This window comes from Hordeum vulgare, chromosome 5H (genome assembly GCF_904849725.1).
Source record: "Hordeum vulgare subsp. vulgare chromosome 5H, MorexV3_pseudomolecules_assembly, whole genome shotgun sequence".
Taxonomy (NCBI): domain Eukaryota; kingdom Viridiplantae; phylum Streptophyta; class Magnoliopsida; order Poales; family Poaceae; genus Hordeum; species Hordeum vulgare.
Genome location: NC_058522.1, coordinates 3338851 through 3366053, shown reverse-complemented (window position 1 = coordinate 3366053; position 27203 = coordinate 3338851). Strand labels below are relative to the sequence as shown.

The following is a 27203-nucleotide window of genomic DNA, read 5'->3' as shown; positions in this document are numbered from 1 at the left end:
TTAGTCATTAATGGCCCTTATTGAGTGATCCAATTCCTCGACGGGGACAACGTTGATTTATGAAAAGTGGTATTTGCACTCTAACATGTAATATCAAATTATATATGTCACGTGTGATGTTTTGTTTCTCCCGATGCAACGTACGAGCAATTTTCCTAGTTCATAGTAAAAGACAAGCTTACCCTTTATAACTTTTGAGGGGGTACCAAAACAGGTCACTTGTCATTGCAAAAATATATAAGAGCATCTTCAATATGCATTCAAAAATTACTCCGCTCGTTAAAATATTCGCTTCTTGGGCACCGGAGAGAGGAAACAACGCTCAACAGAAGCTCTAACATAAAGTGCACACAAAAAACGTCAACGCCTGCACTGCAAATTTTGAACGCGCTGGCTTTCGGCTGCATTATTGAGGCGTCGGATTACACGCGCTGGCCGTTGCAAGTTGGGCCGCCGGATTGGCTGCCGTGTTTTTCTGCATCTGTTAGAGAACAAAGTGTTAGCACGCCGCATTATTGCTATTTCGACGCTGAAAAAAAATTAAAGCATCCATTGGAGATGCTCTAAGAGCAACACAACAGATAGCTTTGGCAGGCACATACCTGAGCAAGCTTCCCTTTTTTCATATTTGGCGGTTTCACCAAAGCTTCCTTGTCCCAACCTGAATGAAAACAAGCCATCCCGATAAATAAAGTTTAACCGGGATAAGATAAGTTTTTTGCTAAAAGTGTACCTTCATGTACTCCGTTAACGTGGAAATTAACCACGGGGCCTGATTTGACCGGAGCTTTAAAATTATTCTCCAGCTCCACCTCCATGTGATCCTCATGTGCTGGTTCCCCCACAACTGCAGCAGCTGGTTCCTGTCGCATGTGATCCGAATGTGCTACTTCAACCGGAGAAAAAGCGTTGATCGCAGCCTCCACTCTGGAGTGGTCAGTGTCCTCAAGGTCACTTGGGATGAAGAAAACATGTGGCATGTTATGGTGGTTCCTTGCCTCAGCTTCCCACGCTTGCCTTGCTTCTTCATCCACATCAGGATGAAGGACAATTTCCTTTAGTTCAGGGAGGTGCCTGATTCCGACGCACGAGAGACCATCTAGATTCTTACAGATCAGCTGGAGCGAGCTAATGGCCAGCCCACCTCCATCTTCAATTGATAGGACCAATGGTCTCACAACTTTCAGCACAAGACATAGGCGCTTCAGGCTCCTGAACTTCCCATCTTCTATGACGAAACCATCGCCGTCGATGCTGTTCGCAGTCATCTTCAGGTACAACAATTTAGCCATCTCGCCAATGACTGACAGAAGATGTTGAGTCACAGTCATGCTAGTCGAAATGCTTAGCGTAGTGAGATCATGAAACAAGGCAACAAACTTAGGCAATGTGGCTGAGCTGGAGTTTCCGTGTAGCTTGAGCGAGCTGAGATGATATGAATCTCCTGCCCTCGAGCTGTGGTCTTCACAAAGTTGATCTAGAACAGTCAGGGAACCTTGGGGCAATTTCTGGAAGTGAAGGGACAGGGAGCGATCATTTAGCTCATCCATAGGAGGTTTCTTGATGTACTTTTGGATGGCCTTGAAGAGTTGATTATTCATGTCAATCTGACCTTGTTTGGTTTCCTCACCCTCACACCATATCTTGACCTTGTTTAACTTTTTCATATGGTCCATAAGTTGCAAACATCCCCGACCATTGTCGGCAACAATCCCCGCAACGGTCTCCAGCATACATTCTTTTGGCGGCTTCTTCATCTTGACGGGATCTTCAAGCTTAAACTTTCCAATCAGATGAATCAAACAGGGTAGTCCAATGGCCTCCACAGGGAGCACATTCACCCTTGTCTTGCTTACATCAAGTGTCTCCAGCAACTTCAGTTGTGCAATTTCCTTGGGTATCTCTGTGATATCAGGCCCGAGGCTTAGATATCTCAGATTCCATAGCTTGCATATGTCTTTAACATGACAATCTTTCACATCAATGCATCCTTCCAGGTCTAACACTCTTGCAAGTTTGTACTTGTTGAACCTGGAAATAGCACCACCTGCTTGCCCTGTGACAGTCAGAGATCGGGCCCGAGATAAATCCATGTCGGGCTTGATTTCATAATTTCCACATTGGCTATCATGGATAAACAAGTGGCGGACTTTTTTGTGCTGAGTACCAAAGGGCATGATGAACTTCCTGCACATGGATTTGTGCAACATGAAGGCGTGCATGATACCATGAATTTTGCACGCCTTCTCTATGAAATTACTGATTGGTACAGCAGGCAGAACAATACTCCTGTGGGTAAAGGCCTTGAAATTCTCATCAGCTACACTTTGGTGCCTCCCTTCATAATGGCGTGCATATCCTTCAGCCAGCCATCGCCTGATTATTACGTTCTTTTTTAGTGGACGGTCAATTGGGAATATACCTAGATACAACAAGCAGGTCCTTACAGTGTGATTGGACAGACTGGTGTAGTTTTCCCTAAGCACAACTCGAAGCCTTGCAAAGTTAGGCTCGTCGTCTTCGCGTTCCAGATATGTACCCAGGTCACTGCATAATTTTTTGCAGAATTTCCCCGTAGGTTCCATTTCAGAGCCTAGTTCGCAGGCCACACTATAAAGTGCTAGAGGAAGACCATCACATTTCTTCAGCAGTTTTTCTGAACCCATCACTATCTCAGGTGTATCTCTTCCAAGCAGAGCAATTTTTCTAGAATCTTCCTCTCCAAGACTTCTCATGTTATACACATGACCAAAGGTACATCTACCCTCTTCGCGGGGATGATTGCAGCATCTATTAGCTACGAACCGATTGTTCGTTGTCAAAATTATTCTCCCATTATTCCTGAAGGCATTCCTCACTGTATCCCAGTGTATCAAGTGCTTCTTCTTAATGTCATCAATAACGATTAAATGCCTGAAAGGTTCAAAAAAATGATTAAATACCTGATAGACAATTCGGCAAATGGAAATAAAAGTATAACACACATAGTATACTACAACCGATCTATAACTTTTCATATCAAAACAAATATTTTTAACTTTGTAAAGAGGGTGGAGTGTTGCAGCATTTGCTAGGTGACAACTATTTCTATTCACGCACGTTATAATCACAATCGGAGATCAAATCAGATGATTTGGAGCTCTGGAAGGGTACCATGCTTCAGGCTAAAAATAGTTTTTGCTACTATGAACTATATTTAAAAAATGTTTACTGTGATCAATAGGTTAATTTTTTTTAATGGAGGCAAAAGATTTGCCTCATCCATTAAATCAGGAGAGAGTTTTTTTTTCAACCTTCCCCTCCGCGCCCCCCGTGCGGACGGCCGAGGGGCCCCAGCCCTAACCGCCGGTCTCTCCCCATCCCACCCCTCCCCTTCGCCGTCGCTGGAGGAAACCGTTGGGCTAAGCCCAGGTGGCTGACGACGGTGGCGGAGGAGCCCCTTCTTCTCGCGCGCGTGGGTGGCGCGAGGCATCCAGGCGCGTGGATGTGCGTCCCCAGATCCGAGCCTCTTCGCGGTGGTGGCTCGCTCCCGGCGGCGAGCGGTGGAGCTGTTGCATCTGGCCATGGCGCTGCATCTCCTCGGATCGGTGGCGGCATGGAGGGATTTGGTGGGCTGGTCGGCTGCACGCGTAGTTGGCCCTACGGTCAGATCTGATCTGGCCTGAGTGGCTAGCTCACTCCCCGGTGTCGGAGATCGGTGGTCGTTGGTTCGCACGATGCGAGATGGAGGTTCGTCGAGCGGATCCGGGTGAAAACCTAGTTCTTGGCTTTTCGCTAAGTCCGGCGATGGCGGCACTCTTCTGTGGCGTTACCTTTTTGAGGCCATCACCATGGAGAAGCTCAAGACCTCTATCCGCTACCTCCGGAGAAAACCCTAGATCAGTAGATCGGATGACGGCGGCGCACAGGTGAGATTTTTCCTCTTGGGGATGTCATTCTTGGAGGTGTAAATGGGCTTGAGGGACCAGTGAAGGGCTTCTTTGGTGGAGTGGGGCTTCATCTTACTCATTGATGGCGGTGGATCTCGGTGGCATTTCGCAGCGGAGACTCCGCGTCTGATGCACGGAGATGGACTCGCGCAGGAGGTGGACGCTCTCTGATGTCATAGTGATGTCGATGGCAGAGAGGTCTGGCAAGTCGGTGTGTTAGTTTCTACTCTGAAGACCGAATGGTGGAAGATGGCGGCCACGACGCATGAGAGTGCGTCGGACCGGTTTGTATCCTAAACCCAATATGTGGCTCAGTTGGGGCTTCCGGCTGTAGATGTTAGGCTTTGGTGCGACGTCTATTTGATATTAGGCTCGGACTATCGGTACCCCTTCATCAAATGGTTAGGACTAGCGACAGTTGTTGTTAAGATGGTGGTTTCGAACAAACTGATGTACTACTTGTGGTCTTTACGAATAGTTAATAAAATGTTTGCATGCATCTCCAGATGCAAAGGTCGGGGAAAATCCTCGTTTTCTAAAAAAATCAAAACATAATAGAGTTCTACAATCACCCAAAATTACGGATGACAACTACTCGCATGATAACAAATGCTCTAAATTCCTGACACCGACGATAACCCAAAGCTTGGCCAACACAAGGATCTTGTGTAGGAGGATTAATGACGGAGCACTCTTATGTCGGAAAATCCTAGCATTTTGCTCGTTCCAAATAGCCCAGAAGACGAGTATGATCAGAAGGCCGATGCTCACCTATTGGGATTTTGTTTGCCGGTTCGTCTATCCCACCACTCAAGGATGGAGCCATCAAGGTGGAGGTGTCCATGTACACAAGACCAAGCTTTTGTATGATCAATGCCCAAGGTCTAATTGTGTACCGACACTTGAAGAGTAGATGGGTACCTGTTTCTTGCATCCTTTTGCAAAGAGAGCAAAGGACACAATTAACCCATCCATGCTTCTCCAACCTATAGGCGGTTCAAATCCAATTTATAGAGTCAGCTGTTAGTTTAATCCAAACATATACTCCCTTGGTTCCAAAATAATTGACTTAAAAATGACTTAACTTTACACTAACTTTAATACAAAGTTGAATCATTTTTGAGTCACTTATTTTGGGACGAAGGGACTATAAGTTTGGCTAGAAATGTACTAGTGTGTCAGGCTTGTAAGGCCACGCGCGACTCAAAATGGGAGTACTAGCTAGTTCAAATCTGATTAGAATTAGCAAAGGGTGATCAGCTTTGCCGGTTGATTAGTTTAGGGAAGTTATCATGTTTGAGTCCATGGCGTGGTAGGATAGGCTGTCCTGCCGTGTCCGTGTGTGCGCGAGTCTAGTCCTACTAGATTTGGTTAGTCCTCTCAGGTACGTGTAGGTATAGGTCTCAGTTGGGTGGCTGCTATGCTATATATAGATAGCAAGAGTCAGCAGATTTGTGTCCGAAGAAAAGAGAAATAAAGAGAGAAGAGGGGCACGACACGTGTGCTCGTTCGCCGTGATTTGATGTGATCGATCTGTGGACGATTTCCAACAATTGATATTAGAGCAAAGTCGAGGTGAAACTACATTTGCCCCGGGGTGGCGAGCCGACTAGCGCCTCGCGATGAGCGATATAGTCGCTGAGTGGTGGTGCGACGTGGAGGATTTGGTGGTGCTCATTGAGAGCGACGAAGAGAAGGTAGTGAGGGTGTTGTCAGAAGCGACACAAAAGTGATTGTTGTTCGGCGGAATGAACTAGAGTAGGGCGACATGATGTCGTCGACAAGGCAATGGTGATCGTTGATGATTGCGGGGGCGCTGAAATTGTGGCACTGAGAATATCATCGAGATCATCATTGGAAAGTGCAAGCAGGAGACGACAAAGTTGTGTGCCGTTGACAAGGTGTGCACGTCAGTTCTTGCAAGATGTGTCCAAGAGCTCGAGCTTTGAGTCTTCTGCTGCAGTTGAGGTACATCACTGATCAAGAAGAACTGACAGCGAGAGGGAATGAAAAAGGGTAATTCTGCCTTGCGTTTTCATTCATGATCAAGGAGTTCCAGCGAGTTCGTATACAGTAAAGTTGAGTTGCACATATATGACGAATTGTGTTGCTGCTGGACAGGAGGTGTCGTTCTGTCACGAACGACAAAAAGAAAAAGAAATGTGACGGGTGAAGAGATGTGTCCCCCTGTGTCTAAGTAACCGATGTGAAGATGAAGATCAACGTGAAGATGGATGAGGGAGTCCTGGATTAAGGGGTCCTCGTGGAGCTGAACCGTGGACCACGTCATCGAAGTCCGGATGGTGGGCAAACCCCGTACGTTGGAAAGAAAGCTCTGAAGACTGGCGTGGACTCCAAAATTAGAAGGACTAGGTCGGCTCACCTACCCCGACTGTAGTCGATAACTTGTAAACCCTAGGGCCCCTAGTGTCTATATAAACTAGAGGCCCCTATCCGAGTAGAACGGGCTGAATCATCTAGGGTTTTACATATACGATCTCGAGGTAGATCTACTCTGTAATCATCTTCATCAATACAATCTAGCACGACATAGAGTATTACCTCCATAGGAGGGCCCGAACCTGGGTAAACATTTGCCTTCCCCTTCTTCCTACAACCCATCGATCCAAGGTCCACAGTTCGGGATCCCCTATCCGAGATCTGCCAGTTTTGACACTGACATTGGTGCTTTCATTGAGAGTTCCACTGTGGGATCTCCAAAGGGTTCGATGGCCACGCCGGGTGATCAGCGAGGAGATCTGCAACAGGGACTTGTTCGTCCTCGGAAACAATTTCGCATTCAGAAGCATCGTTTTGCACGCCGATCCCGCTGGCCGCCTCGGTCAGACCAGAATTTTTTTTCCCCGGTGAGGAAGTCATGTTCGGGAGCCTAGAGTTCACTGCCGACCCCGGGGAGACCTTGTGTTAACAAGGCTTTCGTCCCCATTAAAGGAGCTCACAGACCTCGACGCTTCGGCCTCCGAGGCCGTGAACCCAATTATCGAGACAAACTTCATCCCTGATCCGACCTTGAAGCCTGCAATGCTCGGGGCATCCGAACTCACGTCAGCCGAGCTCTCCTCGAGGGTGATTTCAAACACCTTTGGGGGATTAAGGACATAGGCTAACCCCAAGCATACAAGCAGTGCAAGCACCGCCGGGATCCCAACATTGCACAAATTTGCTATGTGTATCTGTTGAATACTAAACATGAAGCTCTACACTACTTTAAAAGACAGAAGTTGAGAATCAACTTGAAAAGAAAATTCAACGAGTCTGGTCTGATCGTGGTGGAGAGTGCTTCTCGAATGAATTTGATTCTTTTTGTGCGGAACACGATATTATTCATGAGAGGACGCCTCCCTATTCACCCCACTCAAACGGGGTTGCCGAATGGAAAAACCGTACTCTAACTAATTTGGTTAACGCCATGTTAGATTCATCGGGTTTATCCAAGGCATGGTGGGAGAGGCTATATTAACTGTGTGTCATGTCCTGAATAAAGTTCCTACAAAAGTTAATAAGGTCACACCCTATGAGGAGTGGTCGAAGAGAAGGACGACGCTCTCGTACTTACGTACTTGGGGCTGCTTGGCGAAAGTCAATGTGTCGATCCCTAAAAAGTGTAATCTTGGACCAAATACTATGGTCTGCGTTAATTTGGGCTACATTAAGAATAGCGTTGGCTATAGATTTCTAGTACTGAAATCTAAGGTACCTGCGTGAAGGTCGGTACAATTATGGAGTTGATGGATGCTACATTCTTTGAGTATATTTTTTCTATGCGAGATATGCAAATCACTTCTAGGTAGGAATCCGAGGAACCTCCCGAGCATGTCATTCCTATGGAATATTATGAACGAACACATGATAAAAATCCTGAGGATGATGATGAGGAAACTCTTGGTTGGGGAAAGAGACAAAGGACTGCAAAGACCTTTGGTGATGATTTCTTCGTATACCTCGTGGATGATAACCCCACTTCTATTTCAGAAGCGTATGCATCTCCAGATGCTAACTACTGGAAAGCTACGGTCCGTGGGGAGATGTATTCCATGATGGCTAATAGGACATGGGAAATTACTGATCGTCCCTATTGTTGCAAAACATTGGGATGCATGTAGGTGTTCAAAAGTAAGCTTAGGCCCGATGGTACAATTGAAAAGTACAAGGCTAGGCTTGTGGCCAAGGGTGTTGGAATTATGCCCTAGAGGCAATGATAAATATAGTTATTATTATAATTCCTGTATCAAGATAATAGTTTATTATCCATGCTATAATTGTATTGAATGAAGACTCATTTACATGTGTGGATACATAGACAAAACACCGTCCCTAGCATGCCTCTAGTTGGCTAGCCAGTTGATCAATGATAGCCAGTGTCTTCTGATTATGAACAAGGTGTTGTTGCTTGATAACTGGATCACGTCATTGGGAGAATCACGTGATGGACTAGACCCAAACTAATAGACGTAGCATGTTGATCGTGTTATTTTGTTGCTACTATTTTCCGCGTGTCAAGTATTTGTTCCTATGACCATGAGATCATATAACTCACTGACACCGGAGGAATGCTTTGTGTGTATCAAACGTCGCAACGTAACTGGGTGACTATAAAGATGCTCTACAGGTATCTCCGAAGGTGTTAGTTGAGTTAGTATGGATCAAGACTGGGATTTGTCACTCCGTGTGACGGAGAGGTATCTCGGGGCCCACTCGGTAATACAACATCACACACAAGCCTTGCAAGCAAAGTAACTTAGTGTAAGTTGCGGGATCTTGTATTACGGAACGAGTAAAGAGACTTGCCGGTAAACGAGATTGAAATAGGTATGCGGATACTGACGATCGAATCTCGGGCAAGTAACATACCGAAGGACAAAGGGAATGACATACGGGATTATACGAATCCTTGGCACTGAGGTTCAAACGATAAGATCTTCGTAGCATATGTAGGATCCAATATGGGCATCCAGGTTCCGCTATTGGATATTGACCGAGGAGTCTCTCGGGTCATGTCTACATAGTTCTCGAACCCGCAGGGTCTGCACACTTAAGGTTCGACGTTGTTTTATGTGTATTTGAGTTATATGGTTGGTTACCGAATGTTGTTCGGAGTCCCGGATGAGATCACGGACGTCACGAGGGTTTCCGGAATGGTCCGGAAATGAAGATTGATATATAGGATGACCTCATTTGATTACCGGAAGGTTTTCGGAGTTACCGGGAATGAAGAATGGGTTCCGGGAGTTCACCGGGGGGGGGGGGGCAACCCACCCCGGGGAAGCCCATAGGCATTGGGGGAGCCACACCAGCCCTTAGTGGGCTGGTGGGACAGCCCACAAGTTCCCAATGTGCCAAGAGAAGAAAAATCAAGAGGAAAGAAAAAAAAAGGAAGGAGGTGGGAAGGAAGGGGCTTGGGGGTCCTTGGACCCCAAGGCAAGGCCCCCTCCCTCCCACCTATATATACGGAGGTTTTAGGGCAGATTTGAGACGACTTTCTCACGGCTGCCCGACCACATACCTCCACGGTTTTTCCTCTAGATCGCGTTTCTGCGGAGCTCGGGCGGAGCCCTGCTGAGACAAGGTCATCACCAACCTCCGGAGCGCCGTCACGCTGCCGGAGAACTCTTCTACCTCTCCGTCTCTCTTGCTGGATCAAGAAGGCCGAGATCATCGTCGAGCTGTACGTGTGCTGAACGCGGAGGTGCCGTCCGTTCGGTATTAGATCGCGGGACTGATCGCGGGATTGTTCGCGGGGCGGATCGAGGGACGTGAGGACGTTCCACTACATCAACCGCGTTCTCTAACGCTTCTGCTGTACGATCTACAAGGGTACGTAGATCACTCATCCCCTCTCGTAGATGGACATCACCATGATAGGTCTTCGTGCGCGTAGGAAAATTTTTGTTTCCCATGCAACGTTCCCCAACAATATATTGGATGTATGAGATGATCATGTTGTAATAGAAATATCGACTTGCACGTCGATGGTACGGCAACCGGCAGGAGCCATAGGGTTGTCTTTATACTAACGTTTGTGCTTGCAGATGCGTTTACTATTTTGCTAGGATGTAGTTTTAGTAGTAATAGCATAAGTAGCACGACAACCCTGATGGCAACATGTTGATGGATGATCATGGTGTGGCGCCGGTGACAAGAAGATCGTGCCAATGCTTTGGTGATGGAGATCAAGAAGCACGTGATGATGGCCATATCATGTCACTTATGAATTGCATGTGATGTTAATTCTTTTATGCACCTTATTTTGCTTAGAACGACGGTAGCATTATGAGGTGATCTCTCACTAAAATTTCAAGACGAAATTGTGTTCTCCCCGACTGTGCACCGTTGCTACAGTTCGTCGTTTCGAGACACCACGTGATGATCGGGTGTGATAGACTCAACGTTCACATACAACGAGTGCAAAACAGTTGCGCACGCGGAACACTCGGGTTAAGCTTGACGAGCCTAGCATGTGCAGACATGGCCTCGGAACACATGAGACCGAAAGGTCGATCATGAATCATATAGTTGATATGATTAGCATAGGGATGCTTACCACTGAAACTATACTCAACTCACGTGATGATCGGACTTGGGATAGTGTAAGTGGATCATGAACCACTCAAATGACTGGAGAGATGTACTTTTTGAGTGGGAGTTTAGCATATAATTTTATTAAGTTGAACTCTAATTATCTTGAACATAGTCTAAGTCCACTTTGAATATATTTGTGTTGTAGATCATGGCTCACGCAACAGTCACCCTGAATTTTAATACGTTCCTAGAGAAAGCTAAGTTGAAAGATGATGGAAGCAACTTTGTAGACTGGGCTCGTAATCTTAAGCTAATCTTACAAGCTGGGAAGAAGGATTATGTCCTTAATGCTGCGCTAGGAGATGAACCACCCGCTACGGCTGATCAGGATGTTAAGAACGTTTGGTTAGCACTTAAGGAGGACTACTCAATAGTTCAATGTGCAGTCTTGTATGGCTTAGAACCGGGACTTCAACGTCGCTTTGAGCGTCATGGAGCATTTGAGATGTTCCAGGAGTTGAAGTTTATCTTTCAGAAGAACGCCCGGATCGAGAGGTATGAGACCTCTGATAAATTCTATGCTTGCAAGATGGAGGAAAACTCGTCTGTCAGTGAACACGTGCTCAAAATGTCTGGGTACTCAAACCGTCTAGCTGAGCTGGGGATTGAACTCCCGCAAGAGGCTATCACTGACAGAATCCTTCAATCACTGCCGCCAAGCTATAAAGGCTTTGTGTTGAACTACAACATGCAAGGGATGAACAAGTCTCCCGGCGAGTTGTTTGCGATGCTGAAAGTCGCAGAGTCTGAACTCCGTAAAGAGCATCAAGTGTTGATGGTGAGCAAGACCACTAGTTTCAAGAGAAACGGCAAAGGCAAGAAGGGCAATTCGAAGAAGAGCGGCAAGCCTGTTGCCAATCCGCCGAAGAAACCCAAGGCTGGACCTAAGCCTGAAACAGAGTGCTTCTATTGCAAGGGTAAGGGTCACTGGAAGCGCAATTGCCCCAAGTATCTGGCAGATAAGAAGGCGGGCAAAGAAAAATCAGGTATATTTGATATACATGTTATTGATGTGTACTTAACTAGCTCTCGTAGTAGTGCCTGGGTATTTGATACCGGTTCTGTTGCTCATATTTGCAACTCGAAACAGGAACTGCGGAATAGGCGAAGGCTGGCGAAAGACGAAGTGACGATGCGCGTAGGAAATGGTTCCAAGGTTGATGCAATCGTCGTCGGCACAGTGTCACTTCAGCTACCATCGGGATTAGTGATGAACTTAAATCATTGTTACTTAGTGCCTGCGTTGAGCATGAACATTATATCTGGATCTTGTTTATTGCGAGACGGTTACTCTTTTAAATCTGAGAATAATGGTTGTTCTATTTCTATGAGTAACATCTTTTATGGTCATGCACCGAATGTGAGAGGATTGTTCATATTGAATCTTGATAGCGATACGCATATACATAACATTGAGACCAAAAGAGTTAGAGTAAACAATGATAGCGCCATATTTTTGTGGCACTGCCGTTTAGGTCATATTGGTGTAAAGCGCATGAAGAAACTCCATGCTGATGGACTTTTGGAGTCACTTGACTTCGATTCACTTGACACGTGCGAACCATGCCTCATGGGCAAGATGACTAAGACTCCGTTCTCCGGTACGATGGAGCGTGCAAGTGACTTATTGGAAATCATACATACCGATGTGTGTGGTCCAATGAGCGTGGAGGCACGCGGCGGATATCGTTATTTTCTCACCTTCACTGACGATTTAAGTAGATATGGTTATGTCTACTTGATGAAGCACAAGTCTGAAACATTTGAAAAGTTCAAGCAATTTCAGAGTGAAGTGGAAAATCATCGTAACAAGAAGATCAAGTTCCTACGGTCTGATCGTGGGGGTGAATATCTGAGTTTCGAGTTTGGTACTCACGTAAGACAATGTGGAATTGTTTCGCAGTTAACACCGCCTGGAACACCACAGCGTAATGGTGTGTCCGAACGTCGTAATCGTACTTTGTTAGAGATGGTGCGATCTATGATGTCTCTTACTGATTTGCCGTTATCATTTTGGGGTTATGCATTAGAAACAGCTGCATTCACTTTAAATAGGGCACCATCAAAATCCGTTGAGACGACACCATACGAACTGTGGTATGGCAAGAGGTCCAAGTTGTCGTTTCTTAAAATTTGGGGATGTGATGCTTATGTCAAAAAGCTTCAGCCTGAAAAGCTGGAACCCAAAGCGGAAAAGTGCGTCTTCATAGGTTACCCAAAAGAGACAGTTGGGTACACCTTCTATCTCAAATCCGAGGGCAAAGTGTTTGTTGCTAAAAATGGAGCTTTTCTCGAGAAGGAGTTTCTCTCGAGAGAATTGAGTGGGAGGAAGATAGAACTTGACGAGGTTGTCGAACCTCTCATCCCTCTGGATGGTGGCGTAGGGCAAGGGGAAACCTGTGTCGTTGCGACGCCGGTTGAGGAGGAAGTTAATGATGATGATCATGAAACTCCAGTTCAAGTTTCTGTTGAACCACGCAGGTCGACGAGATCACGCGCTGCTCCAGAGTGGTACAGTAATCCCGTCTTATCAATCATGTTGTTAGACAACAATGAACCTGCAAATTATGAAGAAGCAATGGTGGGCCCAGATTCCAACAAATGGCTAGAAGCCATGAAATCCGAGATAGGATCCATGTATGAGAACAAAGTGTGGACTTTGGCGATGCTACCTGAGGGCCGCAAGGCTATTCAGAACAAATGGATCTTTAAGAAGAAGACGGACGCTGACGGTAATGTGACCGTTTATAAAGCTCGACTTGTGGCAAAGGGGTTTTCACAAGTTCCAGGAGTTGACTACGATGAGACTTTCTCACCCGTAGTGATGCTTAAGTCCGTCAGAATGATGTTAGCAATAGCTGCATTTTTCGATTATGAAATCTGGCAGATGGATGTCAAAACGGCGTTCCTTAACGGTTTCCTTGAGGAAGAATTGTATATGATGCAACCCGAAGGTTTTGTCGATCCTAAAAATGCTGACAGGGTGTGCAAGCTCCAGTGATCCATTTATGGACTGGTGCAAGCATCTCGAAGTTGGAACAAACGCTTTGATGAGGTGATCAAAGCATTTGGGTTTATACAAGTGGTTGGAGAATCTTGTATTTACAAAAAAGTGAGTGGGAGCTCTGTGGCGTTTCTAATATTATATGTGGATGACATATTGCTGATTGGAAACAACATAGAGCTTTTGGAGAGCATAAAAGGTTACTTGAATAAAAGTTTCTCTATGAAGGACCTAGGAGAAGCTGCTTACATTCTAGGCATTAAGATCTATAGGGATAGATCAAAACGCCTGATAGGACTTTCACAAAGCACATACCTTGATAAAGTTTTGAAGAGGTTCAAAATGGAACAGTCCAAGAAAGGGTTCTTGCCAGTTTTACAAGGTAAGAAATTGAGTAAGACTCAGTGCCAGCAACTGATAAAGATAGAGAGCATATGCGCTCCGTCCCCTCTGCTTCAGCCATAGGTTCTATCATGTATGCGATGCTGTGCACTAGACCGGATGTTAGTCTGGCCATAAGTATGGCACGTAGGTTCCAGAGTAATCCAGGAGTGGATCACTGGACAGCGGTCAAGAATATCCTGAAGTACCTGAAAATGACTAAGGAGATGTTTCTCGTGTATGGAGGTGACGAAGAGCTCGCCGTAAAAGGTTACGTCGATGCAAGCTTTGACACAGATCCGGACGACTCTAAGTCGCAAACCGGATACATATTTATTCTTAATGGGGGTGCAGTAAGCTGGTGCAGTTCCAAGCAAAGCGTCGTAGCAGATTCAACATGTGAAGCGGAGTACATGGCTGCCTCGGAGGCGGCTAAGGAGGGTGTCTGGATGAAGCAGTTCATGACGGATCTTGGAGTGGTGCCAAGTGCACTGAATCCAATAACCTTGTTCTGTGACAACACTGGTGCCATTGCCTTAGCAAAGGAACCACGGTTTCACAAGAAGACCAGACACATCAAACGACGCTTCAACCGCATCCGCGACTACGTCGAGGGAGAGGACGTGAATATATGCAAAGTGCACACGGATCTGAATGTGGCAGACCCGCTGACTAAACCTCTTCCACGGCCGAAGCATGATCAACACCGGAACTGTATGGGTGTTAGATTTATTACAATGTAATTCACATGGTGATGTGAGGGCTAGATTATTGACTCTAGTGCAAGTGGGAGACCGTTGGAATTATGCCCTAGAGGCAATGATAAATATAGTTATTATTATAATTCCTGTATCAAGATAATAGTTTATTATCCATGCTATAATTGTATTGAATGAAGACTCATTTACATGTGTGGATACATAGACAAAACACCGTCCCTAGCATGCCTCTAGTTGGCTAGCCAGTTGATCAATGATAGCCAGTGTCTTCTGATTATGAACAAGGTGTTGTTGCTTGATAACTGGATCACGTCATTGGGAGAATCACGTGATGGACTAGACCCAAACTAATAGACGTAGCATGTTGATCGTGTCATTTTGTTGCTACTGTTTTCTACGTGTCAAGTATTTGTTCCTATGACCATGAGATCATATAACTCACTGACACCGGAGGAATGCTTTGTGTGTATCAAACGTCGCAACGTAACTGGGTGACTATAAAGATGCTCTACAGGTATCTCCGAAGGTGTTAGTTGAGTTAGTATGGATCAAGACTGGGATTTGTCACTCCATGTGACGGAGAGGTATCTCGGGGCCCACTCGGTAATACAACATCACACACAAGCCTTGCAAGCAAAGTAACTTAGTGTAAGTTGCGGGATCTTGTATTACGGAACGAGTAAAGAGACTTGCCGGTAAACGAGATTGAAATAGGTATGCGGATACTGACGATCGAATCTCGGGCAAGTAACATACCGAAGGACAAAGGGAATGACGTACGGGATTATACGAATCCTTGGCACTGAGGTTCAAACGATAAGATCTTCGTAGCATATGTAGGATCCAATATGGGCATCCAGGTCCCGCTATTGGATATTGACCGAGGAGTCTCTCGGGTCATGTCTACATAGTTCTCAAACCCGCAGGGTCTGCACACTTAAGGTTCGACGTTGTTTTATGTGTATTTGAGTTATATGGTTGGTTACCGAATGTTGTTCGGAGTCCCGGATGAGATCACGGACGTCACGAGGGTTTCCGGAATGGTCCGGAAATGAAGATTGATATATAGGATGACCTCATTTGATTACCGGAAGGTTTTCGGAGTTACCGGGAATGAAGAATGGGTTCCGGGAGTTCGCCGGGGGGGGGGGGGCAACCCACCCCGGGGAAGCCCATAGGCATTGGGGGAGCCACACCAGCCCTTAGTGGGCTGGTGGGACAGCCCACAAGTTCCCAATGTGCCAAGAGAAGAAAAATCAAGAGGAAAGAAAAAAAAGGAAGGAGGTGGGAAGGAAGGGGGACTCCTCCCACCAAACCAAGTCCAACTCGGTTTGGGGGGGGGGAGTCCTCCCCCCTTGGCTCGGCCGACTCCTTGGGGGTCCTTGGACCCCAAGGCAAGGCCCCCCTCCCTCCCACCTATATATACGGAGGTTTTAGGGCAGATTTGAGACGACTTTCTCACGGCTGCCCGACCACATACCTCCACGGTTTTTCCTCTAGATCGCGTTTCTGCGGAGCTCGGGCGGAGCCCTGCTGAGACAAGATCATCACCAACCTCCGGAGCGCCGTCACGCTGCCGGAGAACTCTTCTACCTCTCCGTCTCTCTTGCTGGATCAAGAAGGCCGAGATCATCGTCGAGCTGTACGTGTGCTGAACGCGGAGGTGCCGTCCGTTCGGTACTAGATCGCGGGACTGATCGCGGGATTGTTCGCGGGGCGGATCGAGGGACGTGAGGACGTTCCACTACATCAACCGCGTTCTCTAACGCTTCTGCTGTACGATCTACAAGGGTACGTAGATCACTCATCCCCTCTCGTAGATGGACATCACCATGATAGGTCTTCGTGCGCGTAGGAAAATTTTTGTTTCCCATGCAACGTTCCCCAACAATATATTGGATGTATGAGATGATCATGTTGTAATAGAAATATCGACTTGCACGTCGATGGTACGGCAACCGGCAGGAGCCATAGGGTTGTCTTTATACTAACGTTTGTGCTTGCAGATGCGTTTACTATTTTGCTAGGATGTAGTTTTAGTAGTAATAGCATAAGTAGCACGACAACCCTGATGGCAACATGTTGATGGATGATCATGGTGTGGCGCCGGTGACAAGAAGATCGTGCCAGTGCTTTGGTGATGGAGATCAAGAAGCACGTGATGATGGCCATATCATGTCACTTATGAATTGCATGTGATGTTAATTCTTTTATGCACCTTATTTTGCTTAGAACGACGGTAGCATTATGAGGTGATCTCTCACTAAAATTTCAAGACGAAATTGTGTTCTCCCCGACTGTGCACCGTTGCTACAGTTCGTCGTTTCGAGACACCACGTGATGATCGGGTGTGATAGACTCAACGTTCACATACAACGAGTGCAAAACAGTTGCGCATGCGGAACACTCGGGTTAAGCTTGACGAGCCTAGCATGTGCAGACATGGCCTCGGAACACATGAGACCGCAAGGTCGATCATGAATCATATAGTTGATATGATTAGCATAGGGATGCTTACCACTGAAACTATACTCAACTCACGTGATGATTGGACTTGGGATAGTGTAAGTGGATCATGAACCACTCAAATGACTGGAGAGATGTACTTTTTGAGTGGGAGTTTAGCATATAATTTGATTAAGTTGAACTCTAATTATCTTGAACATAGTCTAAGTCCACTTTGAATATATTTGTGTTGTAGATCATGGCTCACGCAACAGTCACCCTGAATTTTAATACGTTCCTAGAGAAAGCTAAGTTGAAAGATGATGGAAGCAACTTTGTAGACTGGGCTCGTAATCTTAAGCTAATCTTACAAGCTGGGAAGAAGGATTATGTCCTTAATGCTGCGCTAGGAGATGAACCACCCGCTACGGCTGATCAGGATGTTAAGAACGTTTGGTTAGCACTTAAGGAGGACTACTCAATAGTTCAATGTGCAGTCTTGTATGGCTTAGAACCGGGACTTCAACGTCGCTTTGAGCGTCATGGAGCATTTGAGATGTTCCAGGAGTTGAAGTTTATCTTTCAGAAGAACGCCCGGATCGAGAGGTATGAGACCTCTGATAAATTCTATGCTTGCAAGATGGAGGAAAACTCGTCTGTCAGTGAACACGTGCTCAAAATGTCTGGGTACTCAAACCGTCTAGCTGAGCTGGGGATTGAACTCCCGCAAGAGGCTATCACTGACAGAATCCTTCAATCACTGCCGCCAAGCTATAAAGGCTTTGTGTTGAACTACAACATGCAAGGGATGAACAAGTCTCCCGGCGAGTTGTTTGCGATGCTGAAAGTCGCAGAGTCTGAACTCCGTAAAGAGCATCAAGTGTTGATGGTGAGCAAGACCACTAGTTTCAAGAGAAACGGCAAAGGCAAGAAGGGCAATTCGAAGAAGAGCGGCAAGCCTGTTGCCAATCCGCCGAAGAAACCCAAGGCTGGACCTAAGCCTGAAACAGAGTGCTTCTATTGCAAGGGTAAGGGTCACTGGAAGCGCAATTGCCCCAAGTATCTGGCAGATAAGAAGGCGGGCAAAGAAAAATCAGGTATATTTGATATACATGTTATTGATGTGTACTTAACTAGCTCTCGTAGTAGTGCCTGGGTATTTGATACCGGTTCTGTTGCTCATATTTGCAACTCGAAACAGGAACTGCGGAATAGGCGAAGGCTGGCGAAAGACGAAGTGACGATGCGCGTAGGAAATGGTTCCAAGGTTGATGCAATCGTCGTCAGCACAGTGTCACTTCAGCTACCATCGGGATTAGTGATGAACTTAAATCATTGTTACTTAGTGCCTGCGTTGAGCATGAACATTATATCTGGATCTTGTTTATTGCGAGACGGTTACTCTTTTAAATCTGAGAATAATGGTTGTTCTATTTCTATGAGTAACATCTTTTATGGTCATGCACCGAATGTGAGAGGATTGTTCATATTGAATCTTGATAGCGATACGCATATACATAACATTGAGACCAAAAGAGTTAGAGTAAACAATGATAGCGCCATATTTTTGTGGCACTGCCGTTTAGGTCATATTGGTGTAAAGCGCATGAAGAAACTCCATGCTGATGGACTTTTGGAGTCACTTGACTTCGATTCACTTGACACGTGCGAACCATGCCTCATGGGCAAGATGACTAAGACTCCGTTCTCCGGTACGATGGAGCGTGCAAGTGACTTATTGGAAATCATACATACCGATGTGTGTGGTCCAATGAGCGTGGAGGCACGCGGCGGATATCGTTATTTTCTCACCTTCACTGACGATTTAAGTAGATATGGTTATGTCTACTTGATGAAGCACAAGTCTGAAACATTTGAAAAGTTCAAGCAATTTCAGAGTGAAGTGGAAAATCATCGTAACAAGAAGATCAAGTTCCTACGGTCTGATCGTGGGGGTGAATATCTGAGTTTCGAGTTTGGTACTCACGTAAGACAATGTGGAATTGTTTCGCAGTTAACACCGCCTGGAACACCACAGCGTAATGGTGTGTCCGAACGTCGTAATCGTACTTTGTTAGAGATGGTGCGATCTATGATGTCTCTTACTGATTTGCCGTTATCATTTTGGGGTTATGCATTAGAAACAGCTGCATTCACTTTAAATAGGGCACCATCAAAATCCGTTGAGACGACACCATACGAACTGTGGTATGGCAAGAGGTCCAAGTTGTCGTTTCTTAAAATTTGGGGATGTGATGCTTATGTCAAAAAGCTTCAGCCTGAAAAGCTGGAACCCAAAGCGGAAAAGTGCGTCTTCATAGGTTACCCAAAAGAGACAGTTGGGTACACCTTCTATCTCAAATCCGAGGGCAAAGTGTTTGTTGCTAAAAATGGAGCTTTTCTCGAGAAGGAGTTTCTCTCGAGAGAATTGAGTGGGAGGAAGATAGAACTTGACGAGGTTGTCGAACCTCTCATCCCTCTGGATGGTGGCGTAGGGCAAGGGGAAACCTGTGTCGTTGCGACGCCGGTTGAGGAGGAAGTTAATGATGATGATCATGAAACTCCAGTTCAAGTTTCTGTTGAACCACGCAGGTCGACGAGATCACGCGCTGCTCCAGAGTGGTACAGTAATCCCGTCTTATCAATCATGTTGTTAGACAACAATGAACCTGCAAATTATGAAGAAGCAATGGTGGGCCCAGATTCCAACAAATGGCTAGAAGCCATGAAATCCGAGATAGGATCCATGTATGAGAACAAAGTGTGGACTTTGGCGATGCTACCTGAGGGCCGCAAGGCTATTCAGAACAAATGGATCTTTAAGAAGAAGACGGACGCTGACGGTAATGTGACCGTTTATAAAGCTCGACTTGTGGCAAAGGGGTTTTCACAAGTTCCAGGAGTTGACTACGATGAGACTTTCTCACCCGTAGTGATGCTTAAGTCCGTCAGAATGATGTTAGCAATAGCTGCATTTTTCGATTATGAAATCTGGCAGATGGATGTCAAAACGGCGTTCCTTAACGGTTTCCTTGAGGAAGAATTGTATATGATGCAACCCGAAGGTTTTGTCGATCCTAAAAATGCTGACAGGGTGTGCAAGCTCCAGTGATCCATTTATGGACTGGTGCAAGCATCTCGAAGTTGGAACAAACGCTTTGATGAGGTGATCAAAGCATTTGGGTTTATACAAGTGGTTGGAGAATCTTGTATTTACAAAAAAGTGAGTGGGAGCTCTGTGGCGTTTCTAATATTATATGTGGATGACATATTGCTGATTGGAAACAACATAGAGCTTTTGGAGAGCATAAAAGGTTACTTGAATAAAAGTTTCTCTATGAAGGACCTAGGAGAAGCTGCTTACATTCTAGGCATTAAGATCTATAGGGATAGATCAAAACGCCTGATAGGACTTTCACAAAGCACATACCTTGATAAAGTTTTGAAGAGGTTCAAAATGGAACAGTCCAAGAAAGGGTTCTTGCCAGTTTTACAAGGTAAGAAATTGAGTAAGACTCAGTGCCAGCAACTGATAAAGATAGAGAGCATATGCGCTCCGTCCCCTCTGCTTCAGCCATAGGTTCTATCATGTATGCGATGCTGTGCACTAGACCGGATGTTAGTCTGGCCATAAGTATGGCACGTACGTTCCAGAGTAATCCAGGAGTGGATCACTGGACAGCGGTCAAGAATATCCTGAAGTACCTGAAAAGGACTAAGGAGATGTTTCTCGTGTATGGAGGTGACGAAGAGCTCGCCGTAAAAGGTTACGTCGATGCAAGCTTTGACACAGATCCGGACGACTCTAAGTCGCAAACCGGATACATATTTATTCTTAATGGGGGTGCAGTAAGCTGGTGCAGTTCCAAGCAAAGCGTCGTAGCAGATTCAACATGTGAAGCGGAGTACATGGCTGCCTCGGAGGCGGCTAAGGAGGGTGTCTGGATGAAGCAGTTCATGACGGATCTTGGAGTGGTGCCAAGTGCACTGAATCCAATAACCTTGTTCTGTGACAACACTGGTGCCATTGCCTTAGCAAAGGAACCACGGTTTCACAAGAAGACCAGACACATCAAACGACGCTTCAACCGCATCCGCGACTACGTCGAGGGAGAGGACGTGAATATATGCAAAGTGCACACGGATCTGAATGTGGCAGACCCGCTGACTAAACCTCTTCCACGGCCGAAGCATGATCAACACCGGAACTGTATGGGTGTTAGATTTATTACAATGTAATTCACATGGTGATGTGAGGGCTAGATTATTGACTCTAGTGCAAGTGGGAGACTGTTGGAATTATGCCCTAGAGGCAATGATAAATATAGTTATTATTATAATTCCTGTATCAAGATAATAGTTTATTATCCATGCTATAATTGTATTGAATGAAGACTCATTTACATGTGTGGATACATAGACAAAACACCGTCCCTAGCATGCCTCTAGTTGGCTAGCCAGTTGATCAATGATAGCCAGTGTCTTCTGATTATGAACAAGGTGTTGTTGCTTGATAACTGGATCACGTCATTGGGAGAATCACGTGATGGACTAGACCCAAACTAATAGACGTAGCATGTTGATCGTGTCATTTTGTTGCTACTGTTTTCTACGTGTCAAGTATTTGTTCCTATGACCATGAGATCATATAACTCACTGACACCGGAGGAATGCTTTGTGTGTATCAAACGTCGCAACGTAACTGGGTGACTATAAAGATGCTCTACAGGTATCTCCGAAGGTATTAGTTGAGTTAGTATGGATCAAGACTGGGATTTGTCACTCCATGTGACGGAGAGGTATCTCGGGGCCCACTCGGTAATACAACATCACACACAAGCCTTGCAAGCAAAGTAACTTAGTGTAAGTTGCGGGATCTTGTATTACGGAACGAGTAAAGAGACTTGCCGGTAAACGAGATTGAAATAGGTATGCGGATACTGACGATCGAATCTCGGGCAAGTAACATACCGAAGGACAAAGGGAATGACGTACGGGATTATACGAATCCTTGGCACTGAGGTTCAAACGATAAGATCTTCGTAGCATATGTAGGATCCAATATGGGCATCCAGGTCCCGCTATTGGATATTGACCGAGGAGTCTCTCGGGTCATGTCTACATAGTTCTCGAACCCGCAGGGTCTGCACACTTAAGGTTCGACGTTGTTTTATGTGTTTTTGAGTTATATGGTTGGTTACCGAATATTGTTCGGAGTCCCGGATGAGATCACGGACGTCACGAGGGTTTCCGGAATGGTCCGGAAACGAAGATTGATATATAGGATGACCTCATTTGATAACCGGAAGGTTTTCGAAGTTACCGGGAATGTACCGGGAATGACGAATGGGTTCCGGGAGTTCACCGGGGGGGGGGGGGCAACCCACCCCGGGGAAGCCCATAGGCATTGGGGGAGCCACACCAGCCCTTAGTGGGCTGGTGGGACAGCCCACAAGTGCCCAATGCGCCAAGAGAAGAAAAATCAAGAGGAAAGGAAAAAAAAAGGGAAGGAGGTGGGAAGGGAAGGGGACTCCTCCCACCAAACCAAGTCCAACTCGGTTTGGGGGGGGGAGTCCTCCCCCCCTTGGCTCGGCCGACTCCTTGGGGGTCCTTGGACCCCAAGGCAAGGCCCCCCTCCCTCCCACCTATATATACAGAGGTTTTAGGGCAGATTTGAGACGACTTTCTCACGGCTGCCCGACCACATACCTCCACGGTTTTTCCTCTAGATCGCGTTTCTGCGGAGCTCGGGCGGAGCCCTGCTGAGACAAGGTCATCACCAACCTCCGGAGCGCCGTCACGCTGCCGGAGAACTCTTCTACCTCTCCGTCTCTCTTGCTGGATCAAGAAGGCCGAGATCATCGTCGAGCTGTACGTGTGCTGAACGCGGAGGTGCCGTCCGTTCGGTACTAGATCGTGGGACTGATCGCGGGATTGTTCGCGGGGCGGATCGAGGGACGTGAGGACGTTCCACTACATCAACCGCGTTCTCTAACGCTTCTGCTGTACGATCTACAAGGATACGTAGATCACTCATCCCCTCTCGTAGATGGACATCACCATGATAGGTCTTCGTGCGCGTAGGAAATTTTTTGTTTCCCATGCGACGTTCCCCAACAAAGGGTTATCCCTAAAAAGAAGAAGAAGATTTATTTGACACTTATTCACCTATGGCCAGATTGACCATCATTCAAGTACTACTCTCGTTGGAGGCCTCGCATAGTCTTCTCGTTCATCAAATGGACATTAAGACGGCTTTCCTGAATGGAGAGCTAGTTAAGGAAATCTATATGCAACAGCGAGATGGCTTTGTGATAGATGGTTAGGAAGGAAAGGTGTGTAAGTTGTTGAAATCTTTATATGGCCAGAGACAAGCACCTAAACAATGGCATGAGAAGTTTAACACAACTTTGGCATCTTTTGGTTTCGTTGTTAATGAAGCTGACAAATGTGTATACTATCACCATAGTGGGGGCAAAGGAGTTATATTGTGCTTGTATGTTGATGGCATACTGATATTTGGAACCAACCTCAAAGTGATTGAGGAGGTTAAGTCTTTTCTATCTCAGAACTTTGAGATGAAGGACCTTGGGTGGGTGATGTTATCTTGGACATCAAGCTTTTAAGAGATGATGAGAGTGAGATTACACTTCTGCAATCCCACTATGTTGGGAAGATTTTGAGTCGCTATGGATATTCAGACTGCAAAATTTCTCAAACACCATATGATCCTAGAGTGCTGATTCGAAAGTTCACAGACACAGCTATAGATCAATTGTGATTCTCTCAAATTATTGGTTCACTTATGTATCTAGCTAGCGCAACGAGGCGTGACATCACGTTTGCTGTGAGCAAACTGAGCCGGTTTGTTGCCAATCCGGGTGATGTTCATTGGCGTGCTATTGAAAGAATCATGCGCTATCTGAAAGGTACTATCAACCACAGACTTCACTATACGGGATACCCTTTAGTACTTGAAGGGTATAGTGATGCGGACTGGAACTCTGATGCTGATGAGATGAACAACACTACTGAGTATATGTTTACTCTTGGAGGTAGTGTTGTTTCCTGGAAGTCTTGCAAGCAAACGATCTTAACGAGATCGACAATGGAAGCATAATTAACAGCATTAGACACATCTGGTGTAGAAGCAAAATTTCTTCGAGATCTTTTGATGGACTTGCCTGTGGTGAGAAGCCGGTTCCGGCTATCCTTATGAACTGCGATAATTAGACAATTATTATCAAAGTGAAGAGTTCAAAGGACAACATGAAGTCCAACAAACATATAAGAATGAGATTGAAGTCTGTCAGACGTTTAAGAAACTCCGAAGTGATAGCGTTGGATTACATCCAAACGTCTAAGAATCTGGCAAATCCCTTTACTAAAGGGCTATCACGTGTTGTGATAGATAGTGCATCGAGGGAGATGGGTATGAGATCCACATGAGTTGACATGGCAGTAACCCAACCTATATGATCGGAGATCCCGTGAAGTAGGACCTGAGAAAACAAGCGAGTGGTGAACTGAGGAGAGTAACTTTCCTAACCCACTCCGTTGGAGATGCAATACTCTTGGATATTGTATGATAGGATGACTACTGTCTTAATGTGTTCTAAAGCTTATGTGTAAGCAAGATGCTGTCCTACAGAGCGATCTTTAGAGGAACACACCTATATGACCCCGACTGGTGGTCACAATCAATGAGATTTGGGTGATCTCTAGTAAACTCATGAACAGACCAGTAGTGTGACTAATATTGCAGCCTAATACTAGTAAGACTTGTGGTGAACCTTCTTTACGCCAAACTGATAATTCAAGTCATAGTCCATTTTTCAGTTGTAGAGGAGTGTAGCTACTTGCTCCAGGTGAAGTTCAACCTTAACATGTCTTCACTGAAATGCTGGTATATCAAAAACGTGATTGGAACGAAAGAACACAATGTTCCCTTGAGATCTGGTGGGGGATTGTTGAAATTTGTGATGGGCCTAAGGTCCATGAGACAATTTCAGAAATCTCCAAGGGCCCATGTAGGTGGTGGCATGACAAGGGATGCTGGGAAGTTGAGTCCCACCTTGCTAGTGGAGTGGGAGTTGGACCACTTTATAAGGGTCTCTTCTACATGCTATTGGAGCATGAGAAGAGAAGAGGCCATCGTGCACTCCTCCTACGCCGCCCGCCTCGCCACGACGCGCCGCGCCGGGGGAATGAGCGAAGCCGAGCTCATACATACGCGCTTATTTTTGCCGGTCAAGAACAGAGAGTACGTAAAGAACGCGCCTTACACCTATGTAAGTAAGGCTAACGCCAGCCCTAGACGTAACGAGATCAGATCACCTCCGCCTCACGCGCTCGTTCCTTTTGCTGCTGTTGTCGCCGGCGACTCCGTCCTGTTCACCGCGTACACGGTCGACGGGAGAGCAGGGCTCCGAAACCCCGCCTCTCCGGATCCTGTATGGGAGAGGGGCGATTAGGTTTTGGAGGAGCGATCACGCGACTACTCGCCTTCGTCTGTCTGCTTCATCTACGTCTGTGTCGCCTTCTTCATCACCATGTCTTCATCAACCGAAGTCGACCGTCTCGCCCGCGAGAAGGTCGAAGCCGGGAAGAAGGCGAGGATGATGCTGCTACGGCCAACTGGCCGATTGAAGGGTATAGCTCGTTTATCCCGCTCATGTTTATTTTAGTTCTAGCAGTACTAGCTATATGCGTAGTATTTGCTAGTCTGCTTCGTAATCATACGTCATGAATCTAGTCAATATCATGTTAGTGATTATTTCATGGATTAATTTATTCGAAAAATTGCTCAAAACTTTATTCGTATCATCATGCTTTCTCCGTGTCAAAATAAATGTCTTTGATTTAGTATATAACTTTGTATTGATTTAGTGCAACTTTAATACAAAATTATATTTAATTAAAGATATTTATTTTGAAACGGAAGGAGTATTTAATCAGATATTGCAATCAAAAGTATGCTAGGCAACTTAATTATGTGCAACGAAATTTTACCTTTTTCCTTTGTCCTGGTGGAGAGATAACGTCGTGGAAGGGGGACACCCTTCACCGGAACGAAGCATGTCTTGTATATGTTTGACTATGCTATCAGCATCCGTATGATCCAGCGAGTGCCCGTCAATCCAAGCACAAGGAAGTGCCCGTTGCCTGTGGACTATTTCGTAGACTGCCCTTGCGAGGGTCGTCTTCCCCGAGCCACCAAATCCCACCATGGCGACCACCCGCAGCTGAGCCTGAATCGCAGCTCCATCTTGGTCGTTTGGTTCGATGTGGAGCAGAGCACGAAGCTCCTTTATGGCCTCTTCGATACCCACGGGTGGGCAACCCTGCATGGATCCCTGCTTGCTGGAGGATTGGGCACCACCGCTATCAGGCACACTTGCAGAAGCAGCACCAGTCGCAGCGTTCAACGCCCGCTCGCGTGCTTCCACGACGCGACTCCGGAACTCCTTGATCTTGGCGGCAAACCGGAGACGTCGGCGGAGCGACCTCAAGGCGTGTGCTGTCCGGCGAGCCCGCGAGGCTCCGGCCTTGCAGGTGATGCGGTGCAGGAAGCGCTCCACGCAGTCTTCGATGTCGTGGGTCAGCTCTCGGATCTGCTCGCCGTACACCCTCCTGACCACCGTGCTACAAGAACCTGCAACACTGACCTGCTGATCGTCTACGGCTGCCGCCAGGATCCTGAGGTCTTCCTGCAGAGACGAGATTTCAGTGTGGATGCTACTCCAAATCTGGTACTTGTTCTCCAGCTCCTTGATGAGTCTTCCCAGGACGACGTTCGCGAACGCAGTGGCCGCCGCTTTCTCCGCTACTAACCCCGCCGGCAACACCATCTCTCCCGTACGTCAATCGCGGTTGCTTTGGTGGTTCAGGCAGGTGAAGTTGACAAACTAGAGAGAAGGAGAGGGGAGGCCATAAGAGGTCACTAGTCAGCACTTGTTGCACAGCACTCCCTTATGTGTGGCCTAAGATGCAACGACAACGCTTGTGCATTGTTTTTTTGGAGGTGCTATTTTTGAAAAGCCTTTTTTTAATTTCAAATGGTGTATTTAATGATGGTTAGAGCGTTGCTGATGCGAGTGATTTTTCATCGTGACGGTGTCTTCT

At 46.3% G+C, this 27203-nt stretch overlaps 1 protein-coding gene across 1 annotated transcript; it reads right to left on the bottom strand.

Moving 5' to 3' along the window:
* Nucleotides 1-220: 220 nt before the first annotated feature.
* LOC123397691 (disease resistance protein RGA4-like) lies at nt 221-27096 on the bottom strand. Its single transcript, XM_045092229.1, has 4 exons — nt 26091-27096; nt 734-2913; nt 603-661; nt 221-481 (listed from the first exon to the last, which is right to left on the bottom strand). Exons 1-4 carry the CDS (start codon nt 26927-26929, stop codon nt 407-409), a joined length of 3153 nt encoding a protein of 1050 aa, XP_044948164.1. The 5' UTR covers nt 26930-27096; the 3' UTR covers nt 221-406.
* Nucleotides 27097-27203: the final 107 nt, after the last annotated feature.